The sequence below is a fragment of the Platalea leucorodia genome (assembly GCF_965183815.1).
Source record: "Platalea leucorodia genome assembly, chromosome: 15".
NCBI classification, from domain to species: Eukaryota; Metazoa; Chordata; class Aves; order Pelecaniformes; family Threskiornithidae; genus Platalea; species Platalea leucorodia.
In genome coordinates this window covers 1,830,833-1,849,883 of record NC_138837.1, presented here as the reverse complement: position 1 = coordinate 1,849,883, position 19,051 = coordinate 1,830,833, and the positions used below count along the sequence as shown (strand labels likewise).

Sequence of the window (19,051 nt, the reverse complement as noted above, 5' to 3'; positions counted from 1 at the left end):
GAAGTGTGCCATGTCGCAAAGTTAAAAGAAATTAACTGCAAATAGGTCCCTTCCACTTTTTTCCTTAAAAAACTAAGAAATAAAAACAAAGGAACCAATCCCCCTCACCACCACCCCACCCTCACTTTACTTTGAGAATTCGCAGTTTGGTACGTTTCCAGTTACGAGGTCTTGGCTTCCGCTGAGCACAGTTTGAAATAAAATAATGCAGCTTGTTCCTACTGCTGGAACACGCAGAGCAGAGCGTGCAGGCAAGGAATCGCTGGCTCCGGCCCAACGCTTCAAACCTGTCTTACACTGTCACTCCAATCTTGGAGCAGTTTATATATAAAGTTGTAAGATAAGAACACACAGTATGAATACCCCTCCCTACCGAAGAACCAGACATGCTTTTATCTTGGACAGAGGCAAAAGGAAGAGAAATAGCAGAAAGATAGGAAAGAAAACACAACCCTACTTGTGAAATGGCTCATTAAGGAAGGCAAAGTGACAGGTAAGTAATTCTTCTTCCCAGGCTCTGTCACAAAGGGAGAGATTAAACCAACCAACCACACAAATTTCGAAATGCTTTGGATAGCCGTTCTCTTCTTTCCTCCTCTCTGATAATTTACTATTCTTTTCATTCTTTAGGTTTCTCAAATAAACACCTCTCTTTTTCATTTTATTCAATTACCAGGCCTGGAGGTATTTTTGCTCATTTTAGTAGGGAGGACACAGAACACTTGGCAGATATAAAAGTTAAGATTTTACAAGTTTTCTATGATATTAAACTTTATAATACTTAAATTATTTTGGTTAAATGTGGGATTGATTGTAAACATTTAATAATTATTAATAGGTCTCAGAGATTATTCTAACAACTCTCCTAGGCTCACTTACCTTTCAAAACGATATTGTAAAAGTTATTCTGAGATTAAGTATGAAGTCTTACTGTCTCTCCTTTTTCTGCCCTGTATCCACAGACCATTCTCACGTGATTTTATGTACGTAAGTTCAGCCTTCCATAGTATTTACAATTCCATGACAGTTTCAATCTCAAACACAACGTAGGTCATGGTCATACAGTAAGAGACTAGTTAATACCACACAAAATGGAAATGGAAGCTTGTATTTTAGAAGGGATCACTCAAGTACTTAGTCCACAGCACTAGAAAGCAAAATTAGTTAAACCATCTTATGCTCATTGTTCATAAAGGAAAGCAATCAATACCCATTTACAGAGCAAACAGAATGAAAACTTAACATTTTCTTTTATAAAGAAAATCACAATCTTATTGACTGATAGACCTTGAAATGCATAACACAAAACTTTGAACTAAATCAAGCTGTGTGCTTGTTTTGATGCCCAGCTATTTTTAGAAGAGAGTACTCTAGAGTATTCAGCAGCTTTCATCTCTCAGACCCTTGATGGAGCCTAAGTAGCATTAAGGCTACACCTTATCAAACAAAACTGCAAAAAATGCGGATTGTCAATGTGTTTTAGCCCACTCCTTTGGTCCGTCCAGAGAAGGTCATTGGAACATCCATTTGACAGTATCATTTATCTTTTTTTTTTTCCTGTCAAGTAAATTATGAAAAAGGGACTTCACTACGGCATAAATGTTTGTACACTTATGTACCAAACAACCCCAAGAATTCCTGTATCCGAAAAACCCTTTTTCATTTGAACATTAGCGGCCAGCCAAAGTTCAGCAAAATCACCACAGAGAACCACAGAATTAAGTTGAGTTTGGAAAGGGGATTTAGAGATGATCAGATCATTTCCTATATATGACTATCATTTTAAAAAAAGTACTGTGAATAGAAGAAATTATTCTGCATTTTACTTACAGTGCTCAGCTTACTACAACAAATGAGGATGCGGCGTTCATACAGCATACTGGCATAGAGATGCAGCATGTTGTTGACATCAACTGCTACAAAATACTCTGTCAGATTTCTCTGGGAAGAGAGAAAATAATTTTTGATTCATGATATTACAAAAACAAGTGTCCTTAACAACAAGACCGCCCAGATTTCATCCTCCTATTATGCTACATCCAGTACGTGGCTTAACAAAAGAAAGCAGCATGTCATCTTATGTCAGAGTACTTTTTAATTGCAATATCTTTCCCCTCACTTTTGGGGAGTAGGTCTTGGAATAATAAAATTGATGATGTATCACATACAGCTTCTTGAATACAATATACTTCTCTGAGAAAAAATATATTCTGTCACTTTTATGGAAACTTCAAAGCTGCCTGATAAGTACCAAAAAACTTGCACAACCCAACAACACAAACAGGTTTTTTAGTGGACAATTCGAACGTCACAAATTTGAATGTAAGCTCAGTCTACGCTAGAACAATTCAGATAATTAGAAATCCAGCTGGGCATTTAACACACGAGCTAAAAACAGTTAGGCGAGTTGTCTGAACTCCTCACTTGGCGCACTCAGACACGCGGCCCTTGGTGGGAGCCAGAAAGCGCTTCCCTGGGGCTGGGGGAGCTGGGCAAGGAGACCGAGAGTGCCCTCTCTCTGAAAATTTCAGTGGCTGACAATCTCTGATGAAGAGGCAGCATTCAAACATCCAGTTTTACTTGAGTGATCAGTATGTTTATGTAGTATATAGAAAATTAATTGCAGCAGAATATTGTAAGCAAAGCACATTTGCAATCTGCCTTTAAAGTACAGACAGAAAGACCAAGACACAAGCAAGCATCACCACCGAAACTTTACATATGCACTTGCTAGGCAACACGGGTTTCTTTGCTTTTGCTGCTCAGAATATTAAAAAGTACCTATGTAAAAATTATTGTAAATAACCGAAATTCAAAAAAGAAAACAGAGCAAGCTACACAAGAGGATAGGGCCACTGCATCCCCACATCATCCCATCAGCCAGCAATATTATCCGTTCTTCAGTACCGATGTAATTGCCCTGTGCACACTCTGTAGTGGCATGAATCATGCATCATTTATTAAATAATTAAGATGTCTTCTAATAAACAGCAGAATGTGATCCTAAGATCTTTACTCTCAAAACTAGAAAGCCACCACGTAGGTAACTTGATCAAAATGTATTATGTTATGAGGGGCTTCTACAGTGCAAGGCAAACAAAAAAGGATTTTTGTTTGTAGAGGATATTTTCAATTCTTGAAACACAAAAATTTAAAAAAACGGGGGTGGTGGAAGAAAAGGTAATACACCCAAAAAAAGCTGAATTAGGGAATTTGTTTCCAAATAGCTTCTTACAGATATGAAAGAGTTGCTATATGATAAAAACAGTCTTATACAAAAAGCACATGTGAGAGCAAAATTAGATTAGTCATGAATTCAAGTGCAATCTTAATCATCGCTAAATAAAAAAGTGCAGAAAAGCAAAAAGCAAATATGATTTAGAAACTTAAAGAAGCTCAACAAAGCCTATTAGCACTTTTGACAGATCCAAAGATAACTCTAAAACCACCAATACTTGGCCTGAGAAGTCTGCCAAGATGCTTCATACTGTGCAAAAATATGTTCCACAGCTTGCCATCCAAACACAAAGAACCAAGGAAAAATTAAGCATTGTATTTGGAAGACTTTTGTACTAGTATCTAGATAGATAAAAACTAAGCTCATTATGGTTAGCTTCAAACATGTTAATATGAAACAAGCGTTCAGGTCTTTGTTACAGAAAAGCTGTAGCCACAGACAGGTACATTCAAAGAAGGGGAAAAAAAAAAAAAAAGCCAACACATTTTGCCAAAAACCTATTAAACTATCATGTACTTTTTCTGTATTTCTCATCCCATCTGTGCTGATTAGCATGATATTTTTGTCTAAACATAAGCTGTCTTCTCTACGGCTCTTCTTCCCCCTCTCACCCATCTTTCCACGACGCCAAAACACAGTGCATGACGACACAATTACTGCAAATAGTGCGAATTAAAAGAATTTTGAAGTAGCACTGAGCTCCCTTTGATGCCACCCAAATTAGGGGCATGGCAAAAGGAGCACAGAATCCCTGCACTCCGCCTGCAGAGGTAGGTATGTGCGTGCGCGGGTGTGTTTATAAGACAACAGTACCCACCAGTGAGAGGAATATCGACATGGGGACTTGATTTGCAATTATTCTTTCCTCAAGTTTATTGTAGCGAAATACTGGCTTTGACACACAAACGTACCTTCAGCTGGAAAGATTTATAAGGTTTTAGTCTTCTCTGCTCTCAGAAATTTGCCAATGACACCTGCAAAGCATGTGGGCTGTATGGTAATGTATTGATACTAAGGAAATTCACGTGTTAGCTCTAAGTTTTATTTATAAGAAAGCTGTCATCTTTGAAGATGAAATTGGGACTTACACATGTATTTTGAAAGACATGTCTCGTAAGTGACAAAACCATGAATGAGTTAAATAAATACAAGTGAAAGCGTTCCAATTTGCAGTATAATTGTTGTGTATTTTATTTCCTAGGATTTAAACCTTTCTTGAGAGAGTAAAAAGTGGGATTTTCAAAATAAAATATGGGAACAGGTATCCCCGCTCCTCTCAAAACTGAGTGCTACAAAATTCCCTTATGCTCCTTTGAAAGTTCATTCCTCGATCAATCATCCATTTGATCATTTGCTATCTAAATCAGTAAATGCATATACACACTAACTTTTGAGATTAAAAAAAAAATATTCGTGTACTTCTCTTCCTCCATCATCTAATGAAGAATTTCTCACCGAAGGAACAAAGCAATGAGCCGTCTCCTCTGCAAAGAGTGAAGCTCAAACCTAGTAATATGGATTATAGTTCACTTATTTTAGTCTGCTCTTGAACAGCTTCATTTACAAGCCTTCAGCAAATTTCCTGTTAGAACAGGTCAATAGAATTGAGTCAGGTTTCCCTCTCCATCCTCCTATTGGAAATCCCTAATCTTATCTTATTTAGAAGTTTGTTTTCTTTGAAATATCACACATTCAAAAATCTAACATGGGCTAGGTAATCTGGTGTGCAGCTAACACTCTTTTATAATGCCATGCCGCTGTTTAGGAGACCAAAATAATGACGACAATACACTTCATCAAATGGTATAAATATAGAAATAAAAGGGGGGGGGGGGGGGACAGGATTTTAAGAAAAACGGGTAGAGAAAGACATACGTTATAATGAGTGAAAAAATCAGGCATTTTGAAATACAGGACTGAATGATGCAAAAATACACCAGAACATCATCACCCAGAAAACGTCATCATTTCAGACTGCTAACTTACCTGGTATTTCTGAAAGACAACAGATACCACTAGGAAATTTACAGTCTTGCACTGTGTTTCCCGCAATGAACCCAATTTACTTCTGAAGTCACAATGCACGTACAAGTCTTTCACATAACTTGAATCTTTTGGAAAAGTGAATGCTTAGCTGTGACATAAAAGTGTCCATGCTAAACGTTTTCGTGACTCATTAAACATATTGATCTGACACGAAGTCAAATAATTCCAAGAAGTTTGTTAACATTCCAAATAGAGTTCTGTGCAGCTCTCCATTAATCATTGCCTACAACTTCAAAGTTTGGCACTACTGAAACTTTTGCTAATATGGCTTTTAAAGTGTAATTGCTGATAAGATATGTAGAAGTTTGAATAAATCAGATCAATTGATTGAAATCCATGAAGATTTATGCTCATTTAATGTCCTTGTATTATTCCTTAATATGCTCCAATTCTACACGGAAGTTGCATTAACAGACAGATAAAATCCTCATAACTAATTACACAGTACTCATTAGAAAAAAATAAACAAAAGAAATGCCTGAGAAATAGAAGACAGTCAACTGCAACAACAGTTAGACCAATGGATTTGATTGTTAATATTTTTCTTTCTTACAACGAGCCCTAGCTTTTTAAATTTGGGTGTATATATATATATAAAAGGGCGTACATATTTGTTAGCTGAATGAAATGTTCTTCCCCACTGCAAGGAGTCCATCCCTCACCGGGACACCACGGCACAGGATACCTGCATCGCCTTCCCTCTGAGGCACGTCAGCACCACTCCGTGATTCAAAGAGGATGCTTTTTAGCATCACATGGCACTCCCTCCCATGAATGCTGAGCCTTCAGCTTTCAAAGGGTTTCCAACTCCTCCTGGCCCAAGGCCTCTGCTTTTATAACAGCCTTTGATTCATGAGCATTCATCATGTCTCCTGCTCAAATGTTTTGGGAAGCCGACTCATACCATTAATACAAAGCGAACATCACCAGCAGACATAACCAACAGAGCACAAATACAGCTATGCTTCCCAAAGCCTTTGCTATGCAGCGTGTTATTAAGCTGTTCCATACCAGTTAAAGCAGGCCCAAGGCAGATGATCTACTTTTAATCCCTGCCACTGGTTTCTTACTATTACTAGCTCATTTCTCTCTGCCCTCCAATTTGCCAGCCTGTAAAATGGAAATAAACTTCCTTCCTTGCTCTCCAGGTGATTTGAGGCTTATCAAACAAAAATTGCTAAAGTTTGAGATGATTAGCATAGAAGAGATTAGCATAAAATATAACCCCTATGAACAAGTAACTGGATTATGTCTGGATTAGGGCAGAACACATTCCAGAGTGATAGCTAGTTCAGATTCAGGAACTGACTCTTGAATTGCTCCTAATGTATCGTATTTCTACAAAAATAAAGCACCTTAGAGGAAAAAGCACATCTATTAAATTTACTGACAGGATACATGTCCATGAAAAGTCTACAACACAGAAAAGCTAGCAACTCTGTTGTTAAACAGAAACAAAAAGCTCCAAATCTTATCTGCTATACCAATCATCCACAAACGAGATTAAATGTCCTGATGATTCCCTTTTCTTTCTTTCATGCCGTAAATTGAGGTATATGGTGCTAAGGCAGACCACAAAATGTTCGAGAAAGAAAACTGAGACATCAGGCATAGAAACTTGGCCAAGAGACATAGCAGGAGCATATCAGAGAGCATTTAAGAGAAGCAAATGCCAGCACTGCCTTCCCACAGACCTATCATCTGGCTAGAAACCTGAGGCATGCCGCAACACATACAAGACAACTTCAGGAGGCTTAAAAAGTCTCCGAAAAAGTGGCCGTAAAGAAATCAGGTATCCTTGACGTTTTCAGAAAGCCATCTAAGAGACAGATCGTTTTTACTGGTCTCTTTTGTCACTCTTTCAGAAGGGCCTCGCAGTACGATTAGCAGATCTGCTTTTTTCTGCCCATATCAATCTGTCCATTAGTACTTTATCCTTAATACATTTCAGCTTTTAATCACAAATGCAGACTGTCAACTCTTGAACGCTACTGTGTAAATATGATACAGAAGGAAGATGTTACCACAAAGAAAAGAATGACCTCCTGAGCAACTACAGCTAATAACATACCTTTAAAGCAAAGAGCCTAGTGTTACAAAATGTTTTAAGTAATCCTTACTTAATATATATATGTATGTTATCTGAATTCTGACAGCATCTTAAAGAACAAGGCAAGTTAATACCAAAGTGGTATTTGATCTTTCTTAGTACTAGCAATATGGACGTTTGAAACATTGAACTCTTTCACTGAAGATAATGAGTATCAAGATTATATCCTTGGCTTGACTAATAAGTAGCCATAACGCTTTAATAAATAAAACCAACATATTGTATTGAAATATTTTTTCAAATAAAATTAATTTCAAACCAGCATCTTCTCTCTCCAGCAGGCCCCAACAATTCCTTCCCAAGTTTAGTTTTTAGTTTCAGCTCCACACTGCACTCCAAGTCTCACGCCTCAAGAAACCCAACAGCACTATGGAAACAGGGTGACGTCAGCAAGGGGGGTGAAACACTAATCTGGATGCAGAAGAAAAAAATTGCTTCTTCAGTTGTGAAATTAAGTTTCTTTTAAAACAGCAGTTCTCTGGAACTTATGAGAAGAAAACAGACTCTGATTCAAGTTAGCTACAAAGGTGAAATACCTCAACAGATTCTTGTCTTCTTTTTGATATAAATTGAAGTCTTGGTAAAGTAGATGAAATTCCTTTCTATCGTAATCCTGCATTTTTATGTAAAGGATGACCCTTGTAGTACTCATGCAAATGGCAATCGCAAAGCTGCCTTGAGATTACTTTCAAGAATTTTTCATAGGCTTATTGCTGCGAGCGAATTTTCACACAAATTAACTCCAGCGTTGGTCTCTGAAATGCCACCCTACTGTTACACGCAGTTACCAAATCACTCTTCTTTCCCAATTTTGAGTAGGCTAAAACTATAGATGTGTATTTTAAATTTCCTCACTTACTAGAACCAAGAAATCGTGGAATGCTAACAGTAAGTAACAATAGAGTGGTGATAATAATAAAAGCTTTATATTTTTAAAATAACTAGCTTGACTTACAGCTTGAGATAATTATGCTGTCAATTTCCTGTTCATTTGGTATCTTTTCTTAATTAAATGGCAAACATTAAGTTCTACTGTTATGTTGTACTTCAAAAGGCCTGTTACCCCTGTCCTTCTGCAGTTCGCAACACGTTTTCCACCCAATACTTATTACAAATTAACGCCCTAAAGTTTACCTCAACATCTAGCAATATTTTACAGAATATAATCTATTACTATGCCAAACAGAGGTAACAATTGTTATCTGTTTTGCTGCTGACATTAAACAGAAATGGTAAAGTGCACAGTCCTCTAGAGTACTCACATTTTCAGGTATACTAGGAAGCTCTCTGATGTCAGGCACAGTAAAGTAAGAGTGCTAAAAGAAAGAGCAAATATTGATTATTTCAATATTGTCAAAAGCAATCTAAATTTATTGCTTGGTATTAGTAACAGCAGTAACAGAGGTTGCTCAGCTAAGTAAAAATGACAGAACATTTGTTACCAACTACCAGTATGACTTCTTTGTCATGGATTTCAAAAGCTGGATTCTCAGATCACACATGCAATATGAAATGCATTAAGATAGAAAGTATCAAATGCTCCTGAAAAGCTATATTACATTTTTTTGTTCTTCAGAGACGCTGATACAGACAGACTCACACAATGTATGACACGTGCCAAGGAAACTCCAAGGCCGTCTATAATTCAAGCCACCTTTCCACAGCCCACCGCAGGTTGCATGACGGCCTACGGGAAACAGCAGCGAGCAGGTCCTTTTCTGACTTCCAGCATCAGCTCGTTTCATTCAAGACCAGGGTGAAGTTACGGAAATTTACCGAGAAACACTTCCTAAAGTTTTGTGCCTACTTACCTGGAAACTATTTCTAAAGTTCTAGGTCACTTTTATACGCCTTAGAAAATGCATTTTGAAAGACTACATTGGTCTCGCAATTTCATAATCCATTATACTGTTAAATTTTTTTAATTGTCTGCATTCCAAAAGACCAGGTTCACTCTATTTCCCAATCTGAGCATGCATGACTTGCATGATTCTTGGTGAGGGCTTTGGGAAAGGAAAGGAGAGAATGCAACTAAACTGCTTTTGTAAATCGATGTTGTATACAATTTGTATTATTTTTAAGACTTTCACAATTTGTCTTAGGGCTACTTATTAATTACTTGCTGAAGCTTTAAAGGCTGTTATATTCTTGGCATAGTTCCACAATTGGCACAATTTTCTTGTATATATATCTCAGACATTTCAGCGCTTCACGAATAGTCTATAACCCGAAATAGCAAGCGGGTGTAAGAGCTACACTGAATATAGACACTAAATGTATAAAAAAAAATTTGCTTTTTGATATATCACTGTTTTAGTTTGGTTGAAAAGATGCAATGCAAAGATACAGGAATAGTATACGCAACTATATCACATATAGGAACCTCACCCCAACCCCAAAATAGGCTTGTAAACAGCCAAAAGAAAATGCGTAAAGACGCCACAGCTAACAGTCCCTGGGCTGCTTTTTTATGTCCTTTCTTGCTTCATCGCCCATGAAATGTCTGAGACAAGGGGAGACCGGCAGCATTCCTTGAAACCACTGGTATGAAAAAACTGAAATATCCCAACTGATCGTTGCCTTTTGAGACAGCTCGTCCCCTTAAACAGAAACGCTGTTCATAAAAGAGCTAGCCTCAAGAGGACTGGGACATTGCTGCTGCCAGCTGGTGACCTAGCAAGGCCAAACAACTGTTACCTGTCGACTGACATTACAGGGCGAAGTGATGAGAGTAAGCTGCTTGTTGCCAAAAAGTACTTTAGAAGAAGGAGTAAAGGAAATGAGAGGGAGAGGAGAACCGCGGCTGCACACACCACTAGTTTCCATGTGAACTCTAAATGACTAATTGGCAACTGCAGCAACGTGCATCTTAAGTGTTTTTTCACTTACAGCCTGGAACACAAGGTTGTTCTGCAAAAATTAATTTGAAGACAAAAACCCCAAAAGACTAAATTAAAAATACAATCCCATCAATAAAATCCCACATTTATTCTTTCAGTGTGCTTTGATTAATTTTCTCACAAGATATAAAACTGAAATAAATCTTTTTTTGTGTGAGTTTTTTTTTCTTAGGGGGAGGAAGAGGAGAAGGAATCCAAAAACGTGATTGATAAACAGTTAATACTCAAAACGCTGCTCTGACAGGTACATGGCTGTTTGCTTTCCAGTCCTGTCCCCCTTGCAAGATCTAGGGGTTCGGCAGAAGTGAGGGCAATAAATGTCACGGTGCTGCTCTGTGACCTCTCGCAGGTCACAGACGAGCCGGTGAGACATTCCCATGGGGAATACACACAATCTTCCTCCAATCAAAGAGCAGCATTTCAAAGACATTTGAGGTTAAGGAAAGGGAAACAGAGGGCCCCAAATGTGAAAAGGGGAATTTCACAGCTCTGTGTCCTCACAGGAAAACAACATCTGTGTACCAAGTTCCAAAAAGGAGAACTGCTTTTGACATTCCTCTATTATGATATGTAAGGAAAATTAAGCACCATAGCTTACGTCTCTCCCACTTCACTTACCACTCCAAGATGAACAGAGGCTCCTGGCTCAGGGATGGGAAGTTTGTGAAATGTTTCGAGGAGCTCACTCCTTTGACTATCCTGAAATAAGAAGGGGGGGGGGGGGGGGGAAAGCAATACTAAGTAGGCATTGCTATAAGAAGCTAAACTCCGAGACGGAAGGGCAATGTTTGTGGAACTGGGGGCTTAGAGAACTTGCAAGTGTAAAGAAAAATGTGAAAATAGATTTATACATTAGACTGTGAACAGAAATAAATGTAATTTCCTCTGACAGCTGGGTTTTATAACATGGGTTTTTTTAGAATTTTTTTTTCATATGTATTTCTACATATTTCTGCAATGTACTGAGTCACCAACCTATGCACTACATAGTTACTCAGCTCAGAGCAAGCCAGTTTTCACTGCAAGCTCTTTTGTAACAACTCACTAGCTTAGGGTAAAGACAAATATTTAATCCATCTAGATGGAGATGTGATCCTAAGTGCTTCTACCTCAAACGTGAATTATTCTGACAAACGCAAAAAAAATTTATTACCACAAAATGGTAATAAATCAAAGCAGCAACCTAACTAGGAAGATTATACTTGTAATATTTTAAATATCTGAAACTAGGCTAGGTGTTGCAACCATATATGTGATTTCTCTGTATCATTAATTATCATATATAAACCTAGAAGCAAATTTTAATGCCTTAGTTCATATTTTTTTACTGTCTCAAGACTGATTTTTACTTTGTTTTGCTTTAAAAGCAAAACAGCACCTGAAGGGCCTAGGCTAGATGACGCTATGTGGGTAAGCATTTCGCATCAGTAAGCTTAGTTCTACACTTACTTTACATGACAAGCCAACTTGGATAAGACATCTGTCAAAGATTCACGAAACACTGCAATACGGGAATTGCATGGATGTGCTGCACACAGTTCAGGTAATCAAAAAGTCTGCACAGTATGGGTGACCGCAGGGAAACCATTAGCTTCTGTTGGGTCCACAGTCACATTCTTGGACTTTATCTTTCCCCCAAAATAATTTAAAAGCATATTTATTTTTCAAAGGCACTTGCCAAGCTTTCAGCTTGGCTGAAAATGTTCTTCTATATTACTGCATCATACAGATTAATAATTCACATGGTCATCTCCGATATAAGCACTTCTTAAAACAGCTTGTTTTCATCCTCTCTCCCTCATTTGATATTGGGGCAGGGAAAAGAAGGGTTAGTACTTAGAATAGTACCTGTCCTTTTGCTGAATAATCTGCCAAGACATTGAGCAGCTTATAAAAGACTTCAAACCACGGGAGGTAACTAAAAAAAAAAAAAGAAAGAAAAAGCATACATTTAACTTGGTAAATCTCAGTTAATAAATCCAAGATTGCTGGCCATGACTATATAGATGCATCCTAACAACAGCCTCCACTGGCCACGACACTTTACAAATATCTGTAAGGAAAGCCACATCAGACCTTCCACCTGAAGGAGGACGCTGCCAGAAGGCTGAAGCACCCCTTTCCTTTGAGGGCTGAGCTTCAGTATTTACCCCCCAGCGTTCCCAGCCGCCCGTGGGCACTACCCACCCAACGTGGCACCAGCGGTAAAGAAACGCGGGCCTCGGGCAGGCCAGGGCTGGGAGCTCCCCGTCCTTCTCGCCCTGGACATAGCACACGCAGCCCGACGGAAGTTTTGAACCTGCAAGATAAGTGTACACTCATGTACACTCATGTTCATGTATGGTGGAACATTTTAAATCGTATTTCCCAAAGTATATGTTAAATAACCAGTCTTCTGCACAGCTGCTGAGGGCCCTCGTAAACTGCGGACAGACCGTTGGTTTGGTTTTGAATCCTGATACAACTGGATTTTTTAAACTCCATAACCAGTATCTCAGTTTTTAACTGCTGTCAAATCTTACGCCACATCCTATGTCACTGTATTTAGCCCAGCCCTTCGTTCGGTCAAATAGAAACTTTACCCTTCGTAAATCTGTGCTCAACTTACGAAAGAAATAAAGAAACAAAATTAAAGGACAAACATGCAGAAAAATTACATCTTTTTCATTTACATTACATTTCCATTCCGTAAAATAAGACAGACGGCTAAGATGTTACTTTTCACTACAGTATGCTTTGGTACGATTTTGTGCCTACTTTCATGACATAGTTCTTTACTTCATTTCTTTTTTAAATACCGGCAAGGAATTTCCCCTCAGCTGCAGCGAATAGGAAAGCAAGTTTGTGTGACGCACAAACGGATTCTTCTTTTAATCACAGATGCTTTCTGGAGCAAATGGATTCTATTTTGATATAGTTAGACAGGATTTAAAGTTTTTATAAAATATGACTACATCCTGACAACTCTAAAGAATTGAGTTCCTAACTGTACAGCTTTCAGTAATAAATGAAGTGAGAAGCTATATATGAGACAGATAAAGCGAATGGCACTCCATCATTAACATTTGTTTGAAGCCTGCAAACGCTACTGTAAAATGTAAGTAGCTTATCAAAATATACTGATTAGCAACTTAACTTTTCATGTTATATGACAGTATTATCATTTAAATTAATATGCTCTAAGCATCTTTACAAACTATGTATTAGAGTAGAGCAGGAAGACAGACAATTACCACTTTAAACAGCATTTAAGTTTGGCATTATATTGTAAACAGTCAAGAAGGATTAGTAAGAAGATAAGTTTCTTTCTTTCTGTTTAGTTAAATAAACTTCAGCAGAGTTAAAAGCCATTACAAGAGTACCAAGAAATCCTCTCAAAACATATCTGCTAAGTAGAGATTAAGAACCTGGTAAACAAATCCTTGCAAGGCATCTATCAAAGAGTTTGAAAAGACAGAAACCCAAGAAGGCAGAAAGCTCCCTGACAGTATGAAACCAAAACGTATTCCAGGACGGCATAGCTAAAGTTCTACTGAATGGCTCAGGGACCTTGCTGGAAAACTACGTTTACAGAATTAAAATGAGAATCTTTTAAAATATTATTGTGTTTATAATATATGTGTCAGTATAAAAGCACTAACCAACAGCGAGTTACCTCAGCTTCTAGTTCGCCAGCGCTGCCCTTCACGTAGAGCCCCAGCGCCCGCGGGCGAGGGCAGACCAGGTTCTCGGCGCCGGCTGCAGCAAGGGGTGCGTGCACCCAACAGGGACAATGCTGAGCTCTGAAACCAAGGTCAGGTTGTGTTCTTTCTTCAAAGATTTACTTATCTGTCCTGTCGGGGGCCTGTTTGTTCACAGCTAAACCTTACCTTGCTACCGATTCAAAGGAATTTTCTTTATTACCGCAATACACCACACATCACAAATCTGTAGGTTCTATCCATGAGAATACGCCGTCCAAATCCAATTTTAATTCTTTTGCTCAGCACCCAGAAAATAGCTTCTACGATTCTAATAGAAATAACCCAGAGAAAGTCTCATACTCACACGATGTCAAAACATCGGCAAACCCTCCGTACAACAAAAGGGAAGGTAGAGCCCTAGTTCTGTTATACTTGCTCTCTCCTTCTCGGCTTTCCCTTTTCTCTTTACTATTATCTTATATTGAACTCCATTATTGTCCTTTGTTTAACACTAACTCTTCCTTATTTTAATCCATGTTTTCCAAATAACGGTTTAGCATCTCAGCATAACTGCTTCTTTTTCTTATTTTAAGGATAACGTTCCATTTTGAGGAGAGAAGCTTCACAGTTTTGAAGTTGAGGAAATTAGCTTATGTTTGAAGCAGACCTCAACACAACACAACACCCAGGGATCTGTGTAGCTCTTGCCCAAGTGAGGCGCAAGACAAGGTAAATCAAACCAACCCACCACAAAATTGCATAAATTCTGTAGACAATCTCACTTCAGTTTTCACCTCCCTCCTTTGTCACTGCAGAATTCAGGATCTCTCTCATCCTGAAAGCTTTGGATACATTAGAAAACTAATTTATCCTGCCATCTTCAATAATTTTACTTCATCATTTATTCCATGTGTTTACTACTCTAGAGTGAAACAGTTCTGCTTTTGTTAGATCAAATTGTGACCAGGTGAAGGGGGGGGTGAGGGGAGGGGGTCAAGAAATACAGTTATCTGAATTTGTTTCTAGATCTCTGCCAAAAGGAAAAAAGAAAAGATGTGGATTTTTTTCTTACAAAAAGCAAATCCTCAAGGCAGCCTTTAAACACTCCCTCCAAAGAAACGGAGGTTGAATTTATAACCAAAAACTTTCTGTACCACATGCAACTTAAGTAGCACAACTGGTAGCACTACTGAAGATTTATGGCTTATGACTTGCTCATATTTAATTTGTAACCAAACACTTCCCCTTCCTCTTAGCTACCTCAGAACTTTTGATTAACTCTTGTTTTCACAGGTCATAGGTTAAACAAAGGAAGGGAAGCGCTCCGGAGTGAAATTGCCCAGAGCACCATGGCACGGGAGCGCGTGCGCGCGCAGCCCCCTTCGAGCAACATCAAAAAAGCGACAGACTAGAGATTCTTCAAGGGAGTTGAAGTTCAAAGACTCCAATGAGCATAAATCAGATTGCGGGTGAAGAGTAAACAAAAATAAAAGGGCAATCTGAAATGTTAATTTTTTTAAATTTTACACCCATTTTCAGTTTCCTCACACATATATATACACACGTATAGTGACAGATTTGCCAGAAATCATGAGAATCAAATCAAAGCCTAATCAAATTAGGCTTCTTCAAGCTGAGAGATCGGTTTAGCACTCTGCTTTTCTCTCCCTCTGAACCTTCAGTGTGCGACGCAGCCTCGGTGCTGGAGACAGGCCAGCCTGACGGGAAACAAATATGAGCACAGGAAAACTGCTTATTATGCTCCATAAGGTCTGCACAAACTCTGCGGCACAAGTTGCACAGTACCTTATTCAGTAACTCATATGTCATCACCTTTTTAGTGCACTCCTTGAAAGTACAAAACATCATTAGTTACATGTGTCATAGCAATTAGGGTCGGTCAAACCGTTAAGACAACAGTGCTGCATTGCAGCTTGTAAATACAAATGTTTCCAAAATGCAGCGTTTAAAGAACAGTGGTGCAAAAACAACTGACAAGCCAGGCTGAGACAACGGCAAAGATAGAAAAAGAAGCAAATTAGCATGATAATGAACCCCAGCCATCCCTGCGGGTAGGGTGTTTGCAGCTAGGAAGAGGTTCACCTTTGATGGAGTAGACTTGCAACAAGAAGTAGAGCCCTTAGCGCTGACTCCCCGCCAGCTGAAGGGGCCGGGGACGGCAGGAGGATGCCGACGAGCGCTGCGCCCGCAGCTGCAAGAGGTACGGCTCGCCAGCCAGCGCTGCTCTCGCAAGTCCAATCTGTACTTCAAAAGTTACACTGAACAGAAAATGTCATCACCCAATATTAGCTGCCGCGCAGATGAAAATGCTGTACTGCAGTCAATTTAGCTTTGAATTTTTCAACATATTAACCCACTCGTGCGCTTTAACATATGAAAGGAAAAAAACTATCACAGCAGCACGAGTGAGGTCAACATTTTCTGACCTCCAGAAAGGACCGCAACCAAAATTGGAGAATATTAAGCTAGCCCTTTTGAAATAAAGCAACTGCATTTCTATGCACATATATATACCCGCATACACACACAAACCCTGAGTGTATGCACGCATATGCGCACATATTGTCATTCCACAGCAAGAAGGGTGCAGTAAGAGATGACCCAACAGAACCTCCTTTAGTGATACTAAGTTGCCAACAGCAATGAAATTAGGCAGAAAAGTGGATTTCCAGGATCCTCCTACTCTCATCAAACACTTACTACAAAAGCTTTAAAACCAAACCAAAACAATTATTACCTTTTTTTTTTTAAAATTAACCAAAAAGAAATCCCCCCTCCAGTTGACTCACACCAGGGAACATTGGTTGAAACTCACACTTCAAATTTAGCCAGGTCAAATAGCACCCATGGATATAAAGCAGAAAGGCCACAACAGCACACCAAAAAATGATGCCTCACTTTAATCTGCTACTAGTCCAAGCCCTCTTCTCGCCTGTTTGACATGGGCAATTTTGGGAATAAAATTTCAGTATCTGCAGCCACAAACAGAAGTTAGCCTATGGCAAAAACTATACAAGGCGGCACTGCAGATTCCACCACGCTGCTCTGGTATCCAGTCCACCATGCAACAATCCAGTTTGGGATTTTAAATGAAGGTAAACTTCCCCCTTTAAAAACACCTCAGCTTACTGGAAGATTTAAGGATCGTGCTTCGTAACATCAGTACAGTGCTTTGGCTACTGTCCTATGTAAAAGGAAGGGCTCGCTGATAATAGGTTACGGGACTTCAAGCTGCCCAAACACGAGAGCTGTTGTTTTATCTCCCTCAGAATACCATGATTAGCTCCCAGCAGACACAAAAGCCATGGAAGTACATACAAAACCAAGACGATAGCTCTATTATAGTGATTGCCTGTACGTAAAGACATGCAGCTAATTTAGTCAAACAGAATCGTCCAACAGCAAATAAGAAAATGCAACAACTCTAAGAACCGCATAGGGGAAATCTTTGAGCACCATATCTACGCTGGCATTCAGCTGATTTCTTTATCAAGTAAAAGATGCCTTCCTCAGGAAAAAACAGCTGGTTCTCATCCAGTTCTGAAGCATTACTAATGAACAGAGGCTTTGATAATAAATATACTTTCTTTGAAAGGTGAAAATTTCACCATTATCATTTCTTTTGATATTTTTTGAGCGCTCATTAGAATGAAGGAGAGTCATAAGTTATAGCATGTGCTACTCTAAATCACTGTAGCTATCTCAGGAATACCACGTACGTCCAAGGTCAAGTGTAAAGAGAGGCTGGGCAACCAGGCAAACACGGTATGGAACTGGGAATTTTACTTACTGTTAGAAAGGTAAATCTCCAATGAAGTCAACTTAAAAAGGGAGAGATTTTCCAGTGTTAGTTTTAACAGACAACCGTGAAGGAAGAAGCAATAGCAAAATAACCGAAGTGTGGAAGAGCACCGTGAAAGCTGAACTCATCAAAATAAACTCCCATGGAACACTAAAGAGTTTGAAAGTGTATTGAGAACTTCGGCAGCAAACACGCTACGTGTTCCAGTGTAGCAGCAGCAAACCCCAGTGGCAAGGGGTACCTTTTAAAATGATTTATGAGTATTTGCTAATTACCATAGCAACTGTTTATAAAACTAATTTTTAACATTGACAGCTCCAGCATTCAATTATACTGGTGTGCTGACACCATTAAAAAGCAAAGCAAAGACTTCTGGAAAGGTACCTGTAGTACCTTTGGTTTCCTCGCAACCCTACAAAAGATAAGTACCACCTTAGTTGACACAATTTCTACAAAGTACTGGAACAACTTCCAGTCCGTATACAGGCAGAACTGCATTTTTGTGCATGCATCTTTGTCATTTGAAACTAATGAGACTGAGTAACTAGTCTAACACCAACATATTTAATGCAGCATCTCCTAGTAGACCGAGTTGTAAGCACACATAACTTTTAGTCCTTCCATTCACACAGATCAGAAGTGGAATTTTTAACATGTATTTATTTATAACACATACTATATATTTTGATAACAGCATAACCAACTGCCATCTCCCTTGCAAAACAGAACAGTCATTTCCATTTTACAGATGGGCATACTTCTCTGTAGTGACAGGCTTACAAAATCCGTCTGTATTAGCCAGGATTGGAGTCGAGGAGTTCCTGAATCTTGACCTTTTGCTCAGTACAATAATCTACAGTGGCCTAGAATACTTAATTCGCTCAATAATGAGCTTGGCTCTTATATAAACTACAGTATGCATCATCACTAACTTCACTGGAAATACTCCTGATTGACAAAAGTGTCAGGAAGAGGAAATTCAGGCCAAGTATTTCTCCTGCCAGCACGACTTGTGCACGTAACGATAAAACACACTGGTGTTTCAGTTCCTGGGCTCTGAATAATTAATTCAAAACATAGATGACCTGGTACTTAGTTGTGGCAATGAAATCACTACGAAGCCCGGCAGGTTCTTATGTGTCAAAGCGTTGGTCTAATGAGTGAAACACCTTTCCTTGCATGGTCACGCTCATGATGCGAGCGACTTGTATCAATAGGTGTATGTACACCTCCTTCTTGATATCCACTCCA

At 38.9% G+C, this 19,051-nt stretch overlaps 1 protein-coding gene across 3 annotated transcripts in view; it reads right to left on the bottom strand.

The window, feature by feature from the left end:
- DENND1A (DENN domain containing 1A) overlaps positions 1-19,051 on the bottom strand; it is a gene marked incomplete at its 3' end in the record, with an annotated part of 220,596 nt that overhangs the window by 113,382 nt on the left and 88,163 nt on the right. For all 3 annotated transcript variants that reach the window (XM_082327588.1, XM_082327589.1, XM_082327590.1), the window contains exons 6-9: positions 12,143-12,212; positions 10,913-10,993; positions 8,657-8,710; positions 1,831-1,941 (exon numbers count right to left, since the gene is read on the bottom strand). In XM_082327588.1, the coding sequence (XP_082183714.1) occupies positions 1,831-1,941; positions 8,657-8,710; positions 10,913-10,993; positions 12,143-12,212 (316 nt within the window). The remainder of the gene's footprint in view (positions 1-1,830; positions 1,942-8,656; positions 8,711-10,912; positions 10,994-12,142; positions 12,213-19,051) is intronic.